The 15696-nt window shown below is 41.3% G+C and overlaps 1 protein-coding gene across 3 annotated transcripts in view; it reads left to right on the forward strand.

Moving 5' to 3' along the window:
• ADGRF1 (adhesion G protein-coupled receptor F1) overlaps window positions 1–14726 on the forward strand; it is a 44163-nt gene extending 29437 nt beyond the window's left edge. For 2 of the 3 annotated variants that reach the window (XM_036318077.1, XM_036318076.1), the window contains exons 12-16: window positions 123–311; window positions 3903–5276; window positions 6546–6587; window positions 7592–7651; window positions 8154–8591. In XM_036318077.1, coding sequence (XP_036173970.1) covers window positions 123–311; window positions 3903–5276; window positions 6546–6587; window positions 7592–7651; window positions 8154–8330 — 1842 coding nt within the window. In that variant the 3' untranslated portion in view covers window positions 8331–8591. Of the gene's footprint in view, window positions 1–122; window positions 312–3902; window positions 5277–6545; window positions 6588–7591; window positions 7652–8153; window positions 8592–9496; window positions 9564–14219 lie in introns of those variants that run through there. The other variant, XM_036318078.1, reaches the window with a different exon arrangement.
• The last annotated feature ends 970 nt before the right edge of the window (window positions 14727–15696 follow it).

Raw genomic sequence — 15696 nt, forward strand, 5'->3', positions numbered from 1 at the left:
ATATCCTACATTATAATGCACCATACACATTAGTGATGTAGCCCAGAATTCTGATTTAAATTTGAAGAAACACAAGCATAAGTGTTCTGTTTTTTCTAGAACTTAACCATTTTTATTTCTAGAATTTCAGTGTGATTGCAAGCAATGCCACTGAGGCAGCCATGTCATCCTTGGTGCGAAATCTTTCAGTCCTCATTCAGCAAAACCCATCAACCACAGCTGGGAATCTGGCTTCAGTGGTGTCAATTCTGGGCAACATCTCATCTCTGTCACTGGCGAGCCATTTCAGGGTGTCCAATTCAACAATGGAGGTATGTTCTGCCTGTGCCTGAAGGGCCACTTAATTTATTATTATTATTTAAAATTTTGTTTTAATTATTCAATTACAGTTGATATTCAATGTTATATTATTCTCAGGTGTACAGCATAGTGGTTTGACATTTATATAACTTACAAAGTAACCCCCAACACCATACATAGTTATTATAATACTAGAGGCCCAGTGCACGATAATTTGTACAAGAGTAGACCTTCCTTCCCCTGGCTGCTGACACCGGCTTCCCTCCAGCATCCGGACCCAGGCTGGCTTCCCTCCAGCCCTGACTTCATCAGGAAGGATGTCTGGAATGAGGTCTGGAAGATGTCTGGTCTAATTAGCATATTACCCATTTATTATTATAGATTACTAACTATATTCCCTATAATGTACTTTACATTCCTGTGGCTATTTTGTAACTGCCAACTGCACTTTTAAATCCTTTCACCTTTTTCACCCAGCCCTAATCCCCCACTCATCTGGCAGTCATCAGTTTCTTCTCTGTATCTATGAGTTTTTTTCTATTTTGTTTGTTCATTTGTTTTGTTTTTCAGATTCCACATATAAGTGAAATCATATGGTATTTGTCTTTCTCTGTCTGACTTATTTCACTTAGCATAGTAACCTCTAGGCTAGTGATGGCGAACCTATGACATGCAAACTCATTTTTTTGGTTGATTTTTCTTTGTTAAATGGCATTTAAATATATAAAATAAATATCAAAAGTATAAGTCTTTGTTTTACTATGGTTGCAAATATCAAAAAATTTCTATATGTGACATGGCACCAGAGTTAAGTTAGGGTTTTTCAAAATGCTGACACACTGAGCTCAAAAGGTTCGCCATCACTGCTCTAGGCCCTTCCATGTTGTTGCAGATGGTAAGATTTCATTCTTTTTATGGTCAATTAATTTTCAATTTTATATATGTACCACATCTTCTATGTCCAACCATCTATCAATGAACACTTAGGTTGCTCCCATATCTTTTTATTTATTAATTATTTATTTTTAAAAATCCTCACTCAAGTATATTTTTCCATTGAGTTTTAGAGAGAATGGAGAGGAAGGAGGAAGAGGAGAGAGAGGGAGAGGGAGAGAGAAACATCATTGTGAGAGAGATACATTGATTGATTGCCTCCTGCAGGTGCCTAGACCCAGGCCAGGGATAGAACCTGTGACCCTTCAGTCCAAGTGCCAATACTCGAACCACTAAACAACACTGGACAGGCTGCTTCCATATCTTGACCATTGTAACTAATGCTGCAGTGATCATAGGGATGCATATATCTTTTAAATGAGTGTTTTGGATTTCTTCAGATATATATCCATAAGTGGGGTTGCTGGATCATATGGTAGTTCTATTGTTAACTTTTTGAGGAAACTCCATACTCTTTTCCATAATGGTTGCACCCATTTGCAACCCCACCAGCAATGCACGAGGGTTTTGAAGGGCCCACTTTAAAACTACTTCATAAGGAGGAATGACAAAAGCCTGAGTTGGAGGGGTGCTGTTGAAAAGACTGAAGAGGCACATAACAGTCTTTGTGTGATTCTTACTGCTTCCTCCATCATGTGCAAGGAACTCATGGGATTAACCGTGTGAGTTCAAAGTAGCAGGGAGCATCCTCTAGGCAGGTCGTCTGGGCAGCACTCGGCTTAGAGGAAGGGAAGAGCCTCTGCACCCGATGCGACTGTGTTGGCACAGGTGCCAACTCTCAATACCTGCGTGCAGTCTGCAGTTGTTCTCTCCTGTGGGCAGGAACTCTGGCTTCAGTCATTTCTACTTTAAGAACTTCCTCTTTTTTTGACTGGGAAATCCATGCTTTGATTTGGATTTTTAAAAATTAACTTAAGCCCTAGCCGGTTTTGCTCAGTGGATAGAGCGTCGGCCTGCAGACTGAAGAGTCCCAGGTTCGATTTGGTCATGGGCACATGCCTGGGTTGTGGGCTCGATCCCCATTGTGGGGCATGCAGGAGGCAGCTGATAAATGATTCTCTTTCATCATTGATGTTTCTCTCTCTCTCTCTCTCTCTCTCTCCCTTCCTCTCTGCAATCAATAAAAGTATATAAAAAATAAAAAATAAAAAAAATTAACTTAAAATTACAGAAATAAGACTTGGTCACTAAAAACAAAATTCAAATAAGCAAAAGGAAAAAAAAAAGATCTGTAATCTGGTCACAGTTGAATAGACACAGCTTACATTTTAGGTATCCTGTCAGTGCCCTAAACCATGGTCTGCAAACTGCGGCTTGCAAGCCACATGCGGCTCTTTGGCCCCTTCAGTGTGGCTCTTCCACAAAATACCACGTGCGGGCGCGCACTTACAGTGCGATTGAAACTTCGTGGCCCATGCGCAGAAGTTGGTATTTTGTGGAAGAGCCGGTATTTTGTGGAAGAGCCACACTCAAGGGGCCAAAGAGCTGCATGTGGCTTGCGAGCCGCGGTTTGCTGAGCCACAGTTTGCGACCACTGGGACCCCTAGAGGAATGGCAAGTGACATGTAGCAGGTACTCAATGAATATTTATTAAATAAATATCCTTGGATGTATGCATTTTATGTTAGAGTATGTAGTTTTTTTTCAGAATTGGATTATATAATGTATAATGTTACATAATCACACAATTATACTTAACCTCATATAAGGTGACCATTGTGTCAAAATGACACTAAATATGAATAAATTAAACCCTCTGAATCAAAGAAAAGACAATTAAAAGATTTTTTTAAGTTTGACCACGTGTTGTTTGCAAGAGACCAATTAAAACCAAATGACATAAAAAGGATAAAAATTAATTAAAGAAAAATAAAAAGCAGGCAAACAAAGGCAGAGGATCCTGGAGGCAGCAGAAGAAACGAGTTATGGGATCCTGAGCCAGAAGCCACAGAGGGCTCAGTTAGGGTAAATAGTGGCCCAGAATGATAGACACTGGGAACTAGAGTCCTAAGAAAGACAGAGGATAACGAGGGACAAAGTGGCCATTTTTAAGCATTGGTTTGGAAAAAGTATCTCTCAAACTAAGGCTGACCATTAAAATCAACAGCAATTCAATACTTCCTTGTGCTTGCCTCCAGTTTTTAAGAATTTTTACTTTATATTTCTCTCTTCTATAAAACAAAAATAATAAATACACATGAATTAAAACTTGAACATCTGTGACATGAATTTAGAACTTCTGATGTTAGCAAAACAAGCATAGCATGGGAAAGCAGTTAGCAGTCATGTCACACTCTGAGTTGAGGAGTAATGCAGTCATGTTTGCCGCCTCCGGAGAAGGAAGTGCACACCACTGCAGCCCAATTGCAGGGTTCGTTCTCATCCATGCCGAAACCTTGGCATGCCCACGAATGCTCTGGGGCAATCACCCTGCAACTGACACGATCCTGTTGACCCAAGTTTTTTTTAACCCAAACCTTCCACTCGCAGAACAAATGAGCCGAATTTCACTGATGAGTTTTAATGTGATCATCACCTGAGCCAATTCTCAGGGCCATTTTCCTACCTTTAGTTCTAATGACTATCCACTGTTAGTCTCCTTGCCCGTTTATTCAAAATACAAACTGACTCGCTTCCTTGCATTTCAGGATGTCATCAGTATAGCTGACCACATCCTTAATTCAACATCAGTAACCAACTGGACAGTATTGCTGCAGGAAGAAAAGCATGCCAGCTCCCAGTTACTAGAGACACTGGAAAACATCAGCCTTCTGGTACCTCCAACAGCTCTGCCTCTGAATTTTTCTCGGGAATTCATTAACTGGAAAGGGATTCCTGTGTCCGAAAGCCAACATAAGACAGGTTACAACTATCAGACTGAAATGTTCCCCCCAAACACCTCCATTCCCATCAGAGGCCATGTGTTAATTGGGTCAGACCAATTCCAGGGGACCCTTCCAGGAACTATTGTCAGCATGGCCTCACTGACCTTGGGGGACATTCTACCCATTACCCAAATTGGAAATGCTCAGGTCAATGGGCCCGTGATATCCACGGTTATCCAAAACTATTCCATAAAGGAAGTCTTCCTGGTTTTCTCCAAAATAGAATCAAACCTGAGTCAGCCTCATTGTGTGTTCTGGGATTTTAGTCATTTGCAATGGAATGAGGCAGGCTGCCACCTAGTGAATGAAACTCCAGACACAGTGATGTGCCGGTGTACTCACCTGACCTCGTTCTCCATGCTGATGTCACCCTTTGTCCCCCCTGCCATCATTCCGGTTGTGAAATGGATCACCTTTGTGGGGCTGGGCATCTCCATTGGAAGTCTCATCTTATGTCTGATCATCGAGGCTCTGTATTGGAAGCAGGTCAAGAAAAACCAAACCTCGCACACACGTCATATTTGCATGGTCAACATATCCCTTTGCCTCCTGATTGCTGATGTTTGGTTTATTGTTGCTGCCACAGTGGACGCCACGGTCAACCCTTCTGGGGTCTGCGTAGCTGCCGTGTTCTTTACACACTTTTTCTACCTCTCCTTGTTCTTTTGGATGCTCCTGCTCGGCCTCCTGCTGGCTTATCGGATCGTCCTTGTGTTCCATCACCTGGCCATGCCTTTGATGATGGCTGTCGGGTTCTGCCTGGGCTATGGGTGTCCTCTCATTATATCTGTCATCACCATTGCGGTCACACAACCTAGCAATGGCTACAAAAGGAAAGACGTGTGTTGGCTGAACTGGTCCGGTGGAAGCAAACCCCTGTTGGCCCTCGCTGTTCCCGTGCTGACTATTGTGGCTGTGAACCTGGTGGTGGTGCTCTTAGTTCTCACGAAGCTCTGGAGGCCCGCAGTTGGAGAGAAGCTGAGTCAGGACAACAAAGCCACTATTGTCCGCATGGGGAAGAGCATCCTTATTCTGACCCCTCTGCTGGGGCTTACCTGGGGCTTTGGCATAGGAGTAATGGTGGACAGCCAGAATCTGGCGTGGCACGTTATTTTTGCATTGCTCAATGCATTCCAGGTGAGAATAACCTACCATGCCATCAGGTAACTGGAATAGTTGTAGAGAACTGAGGTTGGCAAGACACCTCTTGAAGCTATCTTATCTCCCTGCCTCCAGCAGAACTGTAACCAAAACTGCCTGGCAACAGTGAATAATAAAAAAAAGTTCCTTTTCCCCAACAGTTACTCTTATACTGAAGCAGAATATTAAACTTCTTCAGTAACCCATTCCAGCGCTTTAAATCTGCTAGGCTTCGCGAGCTAATGTTAATCTCTCTTGCTGCTGACTCAGTCCTCTTTCCCCAGGGCGACCTGTGTGAAAGCACACAGGGAGAGGGAAATAAATCAAGAGCCCTGTTGACTCTGAATGGTGCAAAGGTAGTCCCCCGAGTGAGATAGAGCAGAAGCTGGCAAACTGCGGCTAGTGCCGTTTTTGTAAATAAAGTTTTATTGGAACAGAGCCACACCTCTTTGTTTACATATGATCTGTGGCTGCTTTCCTTATGCCAGCAGGGTTCAGCAGTTGTAACAGAGACTGTGTGACCTTTAAAACCTGAATATTTACTATCTGGTTCTTTACAGAAAAAGTTTGCCTACCCCTGCTGCAAAGAATGGGTTTTCCATGCCCCAGTCAGAGAGTGTTTGGGGAGTAGGTGGACAGAGTAATTCCTAGGTTTTGATGAATCTGGAAGAGAGCCTTCAATCCTGGTTCAATGATGATTTGCTGGGTCACCTCTGCACAATGACTCAGGGATCTGGGGGTCGAACCTTAGTGTTGCACGGTCTGCGCTGAGGGTGCTCTGATTGGGAGGAGGATCTCAAGGTCCAAGAAAGCCTCTGCCAAGGGTACCCCACCCCAGGGACTTGATGGAAAGGGTGCTGATAGAGGTGAACTCCCTCCACCTGGCCTTAGGGTTGGACCACAGTGCCTCTGCCATCAGAGAGGCTTAGCAAATGTTCACTTACTGCCTGTCCTAAAGAAAGGCTAAGATATGGAAGCAAACGGATTTTATTTGTTTTGGGTTGAGGATGACACTAAGGGGAAAATGAAGCTCTGCACGCATTTAAAACATTATTCCCTCAATTTATTTATTTATACATTTGACTAAAAATTTTTGAGTATTTTGTGGCATGCTAGGCATTGTGGAGGTCACAGGGTATCCTTGCCTTCAAGGAGCCCTCAGTCTAGCGGGCAGACAACTCCAATGTTGGGTGATAGACTAGAAGATAGTATTACATATGCTTTCTTTTCCGGAAAAAATAAAATGTGATTTATTATTTTTTTTAGGGTTTTTTCATCTTATGCTTTGGAATGCTCTTGGATAGTAAGGTATGTGTATTCATTTCTCTCTTTATCCCCTAACTGAGGCAGCTAACCTTTCCTCTTTAGTTCTGGCCCTTATTCATATAACAGAGCCAGATTATGGGAACTTTTGTAATAAAATTCAGTAATTTTACAAAAGGCAGGCTCAGTCAGGCGACCAAGGAACTAAACACTCACTGCTGATTATAAGCTATATAGAACTAATCACAATCTGTAATGTGACATTATAGAAAGAAGCAGAAAAGTGTTTTTACTTTAAATTTTTGTAAATTACTAGTACATTATGGTTTGGCAATCATTAAAGAGCAAAAGTACTTACCTTATGGGGAAATTCCCTTTTGTTCCTTTAATTTATCCGTTTACTTAGAATATACTGAAAGACAAAGCTACTTCTGTATATCCAGAGTTTTAAATAGTAAATAGCTTTTGAAATTAAATAACCTAAGAAGGATGACCAATGTAAGTAAAAGATAATAGAAAAAAACTTAATAATCTCGTTTTATTATTTTTCCCAAGCATTGAGCAATTCTGTTGAGAGCGGTAAATGTAATAAGCTAATAGATGTAGGCTTTTTAAAAAATAAGAACTAAAGAATATTTTATAATTAACACATGCACAAAACTGCTAATTACAGAAAAGCAATTTGCTGTTCTTGATTGGCCTAAATAATTCTCTCATTTGTACAAAGCACATGGTTAGCAAACTCTTCAACTTCAAAGGTAAATTTCAGTTTAGCAATTATTTTCAATTATGAATGTCTAGAATTTGAATTATTATGGCTTTTGCTTCTGTTGTTCTTTGTTTAACTTTAGATTTGTTTACAGATAAATAAAATAAATAAAGGAAGTAAAAGAAGATAAATCATTTCATCAGATACCCATGCTTATAGTCTCTTAGCTTCCAGGAAATACTACTCTAAACTACAGTTTCAATCTGCAGTTTTGTTCTTGCTTTGCCTATGTATGTTTGTATAATATGTGCATCTTAGTACTTCTCTGTTGCCCTTACAGCTGCGACAACTGCTGTTCAACACGTTGTCTCCTTTAAGCTCTTTGAAGCAACCATCAAAGGTAATTATCTCACACTGCCATGCATTCAAGGCACGAAGGTCCACTTTTCCATTTTCCTTTTTCTACAGCCTCACAGAAAGGCCACTTTTGTGTAAACCCCTTGAGTTTCTGTCACCATTATATTCTGGTTATCTGTCACAGTGCCCAGCACATGGTCAATACTCATTATAGAGTTGAGTGAGAGAGGAAATGAATGAATGAATGAATGAATGAATGAATGAATGAATGAATAGACATGGAAAGCTTCAGGACATTCAAGGATCCAGGTCTGTGGGTGCAATTGTGAACAAATACCTTTGAACAATCTCATTTGCTTTAGTCTGACTTGTCTCCCAACTGCAAGAGTCAGTAAGGCCCTTTTCTCTGCCTGCTTGGCTTTCCTATAAACCATTTTCCTTCTCTAGGAACCTAAAGGGTGAAGTCTTGACTAACTTCTAATATATAAAACTATATATTAGAATTTCCTCTCTTAAGCTGGTATAACTGACTTTGTCCCATGCAGTTCTGGCTTTTACATCTACAAGCTGACATTTGTATAGAAACAGAGGACTCCTGTCTCATGCTTCGCCACAAAGGTGTCATTCACATGAGGAGAGTATACTTACAAACAAAAGTACTTGCACGCATGTTTTGTATTTTTGAAGTTAATTTTGACGTTCATCTTTCAGCAAAATACTGAGGGCTTTCAGAAAAGTATCTAAAGAGATTTCTGTGTTTGATAAAAGTCTACTGACTTAAGTGCATGAAAACCTATGTGGATGTTTAGAGATTTTTACAAGGGACAAAATAACCTTTGAAATAACAAACAGTGAATTAGCTTCTGACACGAAACATATTTTTCTAAGTGTGTATTTCATAGTAGATGGAGAGCATTGCTATAAATTAGGGATCAGGGGCCCACGGGCCAGCAGACCTCCCCTGTATTTCTTTTCCCCCCACTTTCATTTCCTTTTATTATTATTTTAATATTTAAAATAACTGGTTACTAACATTATATAGGTTTCAAGTGTACAATTCTATAATACATCATCTTTGTATTGCATTGTGTGTTCACCACCCAAGGAGATCAAATACATGGTGACAGAGGAAGACTAGACTTGGGGTGGTGTGCCTTGAATTTCTGTAACTGGTGGTACAATCTTAGGAAAGTCACTTAGTACCTTTTGGTTTCTACTTTCTCAACTGTTAAAACTAAGTGTTTGACTAGTTCCTCAAAGCAGAAGGGCTAACGTTCTGTGATTTTGAGTTTATGTCTTCAAGAACTGAAATCCCCTGAGCCACACATGTGAAACTAATAAATAAGTCACTGCTCTTACGAAAAGGAGGGAGCTACAGCATATGCGACTGCATTGAAGGAAAACCTTACCTTGATAAAGTGAGACAGGACACTCTTCACCCTGCATCAATGACAAAGGCATTATTCACAAAGAAATTTAAATACTAAGAGGAGTCAGAATAAAACAAAGCTTTACTGGAGACCATTTTTTACTAGAAGTATTGTTTTCCCATGATAGGTTTTTTTAGTGATAAATATGTGAACCAAGAAATGTAATCCTGGGCATAAAAAAGGTTAATATATCTTTAGAGCTGTTTTTGTAGTTTATTGTTAGAAGTTCCAAGAATATACAGGAACAAAAATTCACTTAGAAATAAGTTTTAAGCTTTTCAAATTGATTAAAGCAGAATAAAGAATAAAGAAGCGAGTATTCAAATTTCTTAAAAGGATAATAATGTGCTATGTAGATAGAAAAAAGGATTGTTAATGACATCAAGAAGTTAGGAAATGTTCACTGTCACTGAAAGGATACTATTAATGCCCAAATGACTCATTTTTCTTTTGTGCAGCAAAACTCATCAGAATTATCTGCCAAACCCAAATTTGCAAAGTCTTTCAACCCAGTGCAACACAAAGGTGAGTCACAATAAACCAAAGGATATAAAAGGTAGGAAGAAACTCTGAATACATCAAATAAGGAAAATTCAATGGCAACTTTTAAAATATATATATTTTTTATTGATTTCAGAGAGGAAGGAAGAGAGAGATAGAAACATCAATAATGAGAAAGAATCATTGATTGACTGCCTCCTCCACACCCCCCACTGGGGATCCAGCCCACAACTCAGGCATGCGCTCTGATCAGGAATTGAACCATGACCCTCTGGTTCATGGGTTGATGCTCACCTACTGAGCCACGCTAACTGGGCTCAATGGCAACTTTTTAAAAATTCACTTGATAAGTGTGAGAGTATCGGCCAGCTGTGTGTCCAGAGTTTGTCTGAATGGTGCTCAGGGTTGACACAATAATACAGTATTGGGGATGTGACACTCCTGGAGATCAGCGACTATCATGTTTAATTTCATCACAAAATACTAGTATCTTCTCAATTAGACAGTGTATAAATCTGTGACATTGGTCACTGAGGCCATGGGGTGAAGAAGTGTGGTTAAACTAACATCATTTGTGTCCTTACCAGAGAGTCTCTCCTTCTGTGCCAGCTGCTAAGCAGTGGGCATGGGCCAGGTGCTTATGCCCTAGTGTTGGACATATCCTCCTCCCTAGAGTGTTTCTGGAAAAGGAGGAACCACTATCTGCTCTGGGGAAGAGAGCACTGTCCCCTCTGCCTATGACATGCCTTGTTTCTATGCTCAGATACTGGCTGTTGTGAATGACATTGAGCTCCCAGAAGACTGGGATTTAAGCATTGCAGATAGTTGCAGCATTGCTGGAGGAGAAGGGAGCGTGTAGCATCGAGGCTGAGGGAGGGACAGCACGTTACAAGTTAAGCTGAAGTCATACTTAAGAGTCTCATTTCATGTTAAAATTACATTGGTACCTTATTAAGGTAGGGAAACAGGCAACTCAGTGAGATTCCAATCAACATTATTTGAATTCAGTCACCAGGTGAAGTTCAAGTGTCTGAATTTGAGGAGATACTTCTCTCCCAAAATGTTTAATGTGCTCATTCAGGAGCCTTGGGTCCCACTATTACTGCCACCAACCAGCCTGAGGGCTTTTGACAAACTTCTTTACTTTTTGGATTTTGTTCTTCATCAGTAAAAGAAAAACAAAACAAAACAAAAAAATGAAGAGATCGCTAAGGCTCCTTCCAGCAATGACATTCTGTGATCTCAAATCTGCCTTTACTCATTTCCCAGCAATATCTGAAAAGCATGGTGCTTCTCTTGTCAAACGAGAGATGTCTGACAAACCCCAGTTTCTGTGGCATTAACGAAATGCTGTTCCTGTTGGCCAGCTATATTCTAGAACTTTCCCTACTGTCTTCCTAAAACTGTCCAGAGTTGTAAGGAATTGCATCGGCTTCTTTTCATTTTGGTCTCATGCTTCGTTCCAACTTAGTAGCCAGAGTTCTAACCATCTTTTTCCTCTCTTAGGCACTTATGCATTTTCTCAGACTGTAGGGTCCTCAAATGACGTCATGCCAACTCAGTTTTTATCAACTGAATAAGGCTGGAAACCATAAAATCAAGAAAAAAAGTTTTGGAGCAACTTGACATTTCTAGCTAAATGTCAGGGAAAAAATTAGCTCAATATTAGATGGAATTTTCTGATTGAAAAGTCTGGGACTAAAAGTAGGAGGTTTTAGCTTTGTCACTGCCCTCTTTATCTTCAACAAAATGGAAAGATTGATTTTCATGTGGTTTGAGTCAAAGGGATTGCTACATAAATGTAGAAGAGTAGGTTTTGTCGGAAATTATGTCAGCTGTACCAGTCCCTCACTGCCACAAAGCTGCCTGTCCTTCTTCATAAAATAGCACTTTTCATATGGCACGTCCAATCCTCTGAATCAGAGTAAGAAAATGTCATAAAATTGCCTTAGATACATTGATGGGCCATGTTCACATTCTTATCAAAAAGTCATTGGTATAGATTTCCCTCCCACATTTTCCAGTTGGATCTTATGCTTACTTTTGCTATTTAGGTTCAGTTATTCAACTTTGAAAGTTAATCAGAAATAAAATGAGAACTTCCATTTCGTACTTAATGCAGTATTTTTCAGTTTGCAAGGCACTTTCATCTGGTTCCCAATCCAGTGATGTGAGTTGTGCAGGCAGACCTAGTACAGAGGTGAGGGCATGGAAGCTTGGCCAGGTGACATGGCTGGCCAATAATGACTATAAAGCCAATGACAGGTCATTGGGGACTTTTAGGACTTTTGCTTCCTAGTTCTTTTCTATGGTCCCATAAGAGCTTTGAAAATTACCTGAAATCCTAGAAAGCTTTATGAGGTTATACATGTGGTTCATTACTTCCAGAATTTTCTCTATGTAAGCAGCAAAATGTGGGAGAGTTTGGTTGTTCGCTTCAGGGAGATACCTTAAAACAGCCTGGATTTCTTTCATATACATTGGAGGTACTTTCTGGAAGTTATTTACACATATGGCCAGTGCCACTTGTATGTGAAATACAGAACAGCAGGTGAATAGACACCATGCGAAGTGACATTTTCTTCCATATTTCCATCCCTATTGGCTCACCTGAGTCCCAGCCCCAGAAGAACCAAGAACCTTTGATGCCTCCCTGTTTCTAGAGTTTCCTAGAGATTTGCATTGTAGTTTTTAAGGCAAGAGTTGATTTCTTTTAACAATAATTGTGATGATGGTGGTGGTGGTGGTGGTGGTGGTGGTGTGATGGTGATGACAATGATGGTAAGAAGTCAAAGAAGAAGAACCAACATTTATAGAGTACTCACCATGTGCCAGGCACTATTCTGAATGCTTTGCATAGATTAACTCACTGTGTTAAAAGCAGGCTGGAGTAAGAGACTCTTCTTGCAGGCGTACGGACATAAGTGGCCATGTTGAAGAATCCCATGTGACAGGGAAGTGAAGGTGACCATGAGGGTCTCAGGTAGCCTCTAACCAAAGGTCAGCAAAAATCCAAGGTTCTTAATCTCACAATTGCAATGAAATGAATTCTATCAACAACCCAAATGAGCTGTAAGTGAGTTCTTCCCCAGTTGAGCTTCCAGAAAAGAGATGGTGCTTAGAGCCGTGGGACTAGGTATCACACAGCGGATACAGGGAGAGAAGTAAGAGGGTCCAAGCACTGAGCCAGGAACCCCATCATCATGAGGGAGGGTGAGGAGGAGGACCCAGTACAGGGGAATGAGAAGGAGCAGCCTGTGAAGTAGGTAGGAAGCCAGGGGAACCTGCTGTCCCAGAAGCTAAGAAGAGCATTTTGAGAAGGATTTCAATTGGGTTAAATACTGCCGAGTCAGGGAAGATAAAGCACCTGACTTGCCTATCTCAATTTGAAACGTGAAGATCTCTGATATCTGAGTTTAATAGGCACTTAGAGGAAGAAATCCCACTGTTGGGATGTTTTACAAAAGAATGGAATCATGTTTAGACTTTGCCTGGCCTTTTATCAGATAAGCTCTTCCAGATCTGTAACTTGTTATTTTAGAAAGATTGATTTCAAGTTTTTCTCATGCTTCCAGCACAAATAAAGGGGCCGACAAATAGTCGTTCGATGGCACCTAGAAAGTTTTTCAGACTGATGCAGATTTCTCTAAAAGCCCCAAACCTATTGCCTTCTGAACGATTCTTAATGGGAAAGACTGTTTGCCTTTTGTTAAGATGGCAGAAGGGCTGTACTGTACTTACCTTTATCAAACTTTAGGGGGCGAACTCGGACCGAGAAAAAAATCCTGGACAACTTGCTGGGAGAGTAGACACACCTGCGGTCCACTCTGGAATTTGGGGGTTTGAAACACATTTTAATCCATCTTCTCTAATTAGGAACAATTTACAGTGTTCCTGCTATGATTTGTCTAGTAAAATAAATTAGGGAGTTAGAGCATAATAACTCTGTTTCAGAACAGCAAACAATACCTCTGTTTCCTGGGTTTATGCCCAAGGATACTGGTAAACAGTGAAGGCTGTTTCTAAGCAAAGCAGGGATTAGCCATGGCTGGTGTGGAATTTTCACCTGCTAGGAAACCAGTTAATTCAAGTACATGGTGCAAAACAGATTGGGAGCACTCTGGGGATTTTTAATTTTTAATTTTTATTCATCTCTTCCTTTGGGAGAAAATAGTTTGGTAAATTGTATAGTTTTGTCAGACACGAGCCACACTTCAATGACTGAGTTACCCAAACTCTAGAGATTCCATTTTGTACCCAGGGTCTCTAGGAGGGAGAGAGCAAAACAGAACCAACCAACATAGACCAGTGACTGCATTTAGAGCAGGGATTCAGTAGGTCCTCCAAAGGCGGTCAGGAAGGACCAGAGCTGACTGCAATTTGCTGCTCAGCCCTCGTCTTCCTATGAAGAGTCCCATAGGTCCCTGCTACCACGAATTCTCTGGGAACTGGCCTGCATTTCACCTGGCTTGATCCTAACCCAGTGTGTCCGAATGGCTTCCTGTGGGGCTAGTGTGGAGAGTTCTCTCCAGGGTGGAGTCCTTGGGAGGCCCGGCCTCCACCTCGCCTCCATCATTCCTCAGATGCTTTCCCGTTTCCCATCAGTAAAACCTGCATTTGTTAGATAAGCTCCGAGATCCTTCCAGTCCTGACTTTCTCCGGTTCTGTGTCTCTTCATAGGTAACACCCTGGGAGAAGAGAAATTTATCACCAAAGAGTACCAGCCCACGTAGGTTTGGCAAGACCTTATCTTGCTGGGTAGGAATCACAGATAAAGCATTGCCAACAGCGACATTTATGCCAACCAGATGGGAGGCAACACCCCTTTGGAATTCTGACCTGATGCTTGAAACCAGAGCCAAGGAGCGCCCCAGTGTGATGTGTTGCCAAGGGACACACTGCTTTTGTGGATAAGATTTCCTGGTTGTTAGATCTCAGCCGTGTCCCCCAACAGGGCACGGGCAAGGCAGCCGTGGATTCCATGACAACACGAGCCGGGCACTGCCAAGGACAACGCTCTGTGCTGCAAGCTTTGCCTGGCGCTGGCGATAATGTGGTTTTGTTTCCCTGAAGTCAGCTGGGTGGGGAAGCCAGCCCCACCTGTCCTCTATTTCACCTGATCATGGAGAATATTACACAGCCCCCTCCTTTCTGTGAATTAAGCAATAAATAAATAAGTTGCATTTATGGAATCACTCCTGGAATTTATGTTGACAATTTTTTTATACAGTAAAGTTTGCACCACACGAAGTGCTCATGTCCTGCTTTTTCTTAAATTAATGACTCTCTAATGTATCCCCCAACCCCCACCCCTCAGCAGTATCAGCCTGACATGGAAATTGTTAGAAATGCCAATTCTTGGGCCTACCCCAGACCTCCTAAATCAGAAACACAGGAATGAGGTTCAGGGTCACCTGTTTTTTTTGTTGTTTGTTTGTTTGTTTGTTTGTTTGTTTTATTCCTCACCTGAGGATATGTTTTTATTGATTTTAGATAGAGGAAGGGACTGAGAGAGAGAAACATAGATGTGAGAAAGAAACAAAACCTATATGCCATGAGTGGGGATGGAACCCTCAACCGAGGTGTGTGCCCTGACCGGGAATCGAACAAACCCTCCAGATGACTCTAATGCAGCAATTTTCAACTGGTGTGCCACAAGAATTTTTGAAATATGCAATACCTAACCTTTTAGTCTAGGACATGGACCTCTTTTTCCTTAGATTGTCAAATTTAAAAAATGACAACAGCCAACACAATAGCCATCTGGTGTGAATGAATCAAAATTATACCTTTTTTTGGTGATATTGGCAAAAATCATTATACATATATTTAAATATATTTTTATTGATTTTGGAGAGGAAGGGAGAGAGAGAGGGAGGGGGAGAGAGAGAGAGAGAGAGAGAGAGAGAGAGAGAGAGAGAGAGAGAGAGAGAAACATCAATAATGAGAGAGAATCATCGATTGGCTGCCTCCTGCATGCCCCCTACTGGGGATCGAGCCCGAAACCCAGGCCTATGCCCTGACCCGGAATCGAACCGGGACCTCCTGGTTCATAGGTCAACGCTCAGCCACTGAGCCACGCCAGCTGGGTGCATAATATATTTTTTGGTGTCCAGCAGAATTTTAGTAATTAGGTTATGTGTACCACGAGACAAAA

The sequence above is a fragment of the Myotis myotis genome, unplaced genomic scaffold, assembly GCF_014108235.1.
Source record: "Myotis myotis isolate mMyoMyo1 unplaced genomic scaffold, mMyoMyo1.p scaffold_m19_p_7, whole genome shotgun sequence".
Classification (NCBI taxonomy): domain Eukaryota; kingdom Metazoa; phylum Chordata; class Mammalia; order Chiroptera; family Vespertilionidae; genus Myotis; species Myotis myotis.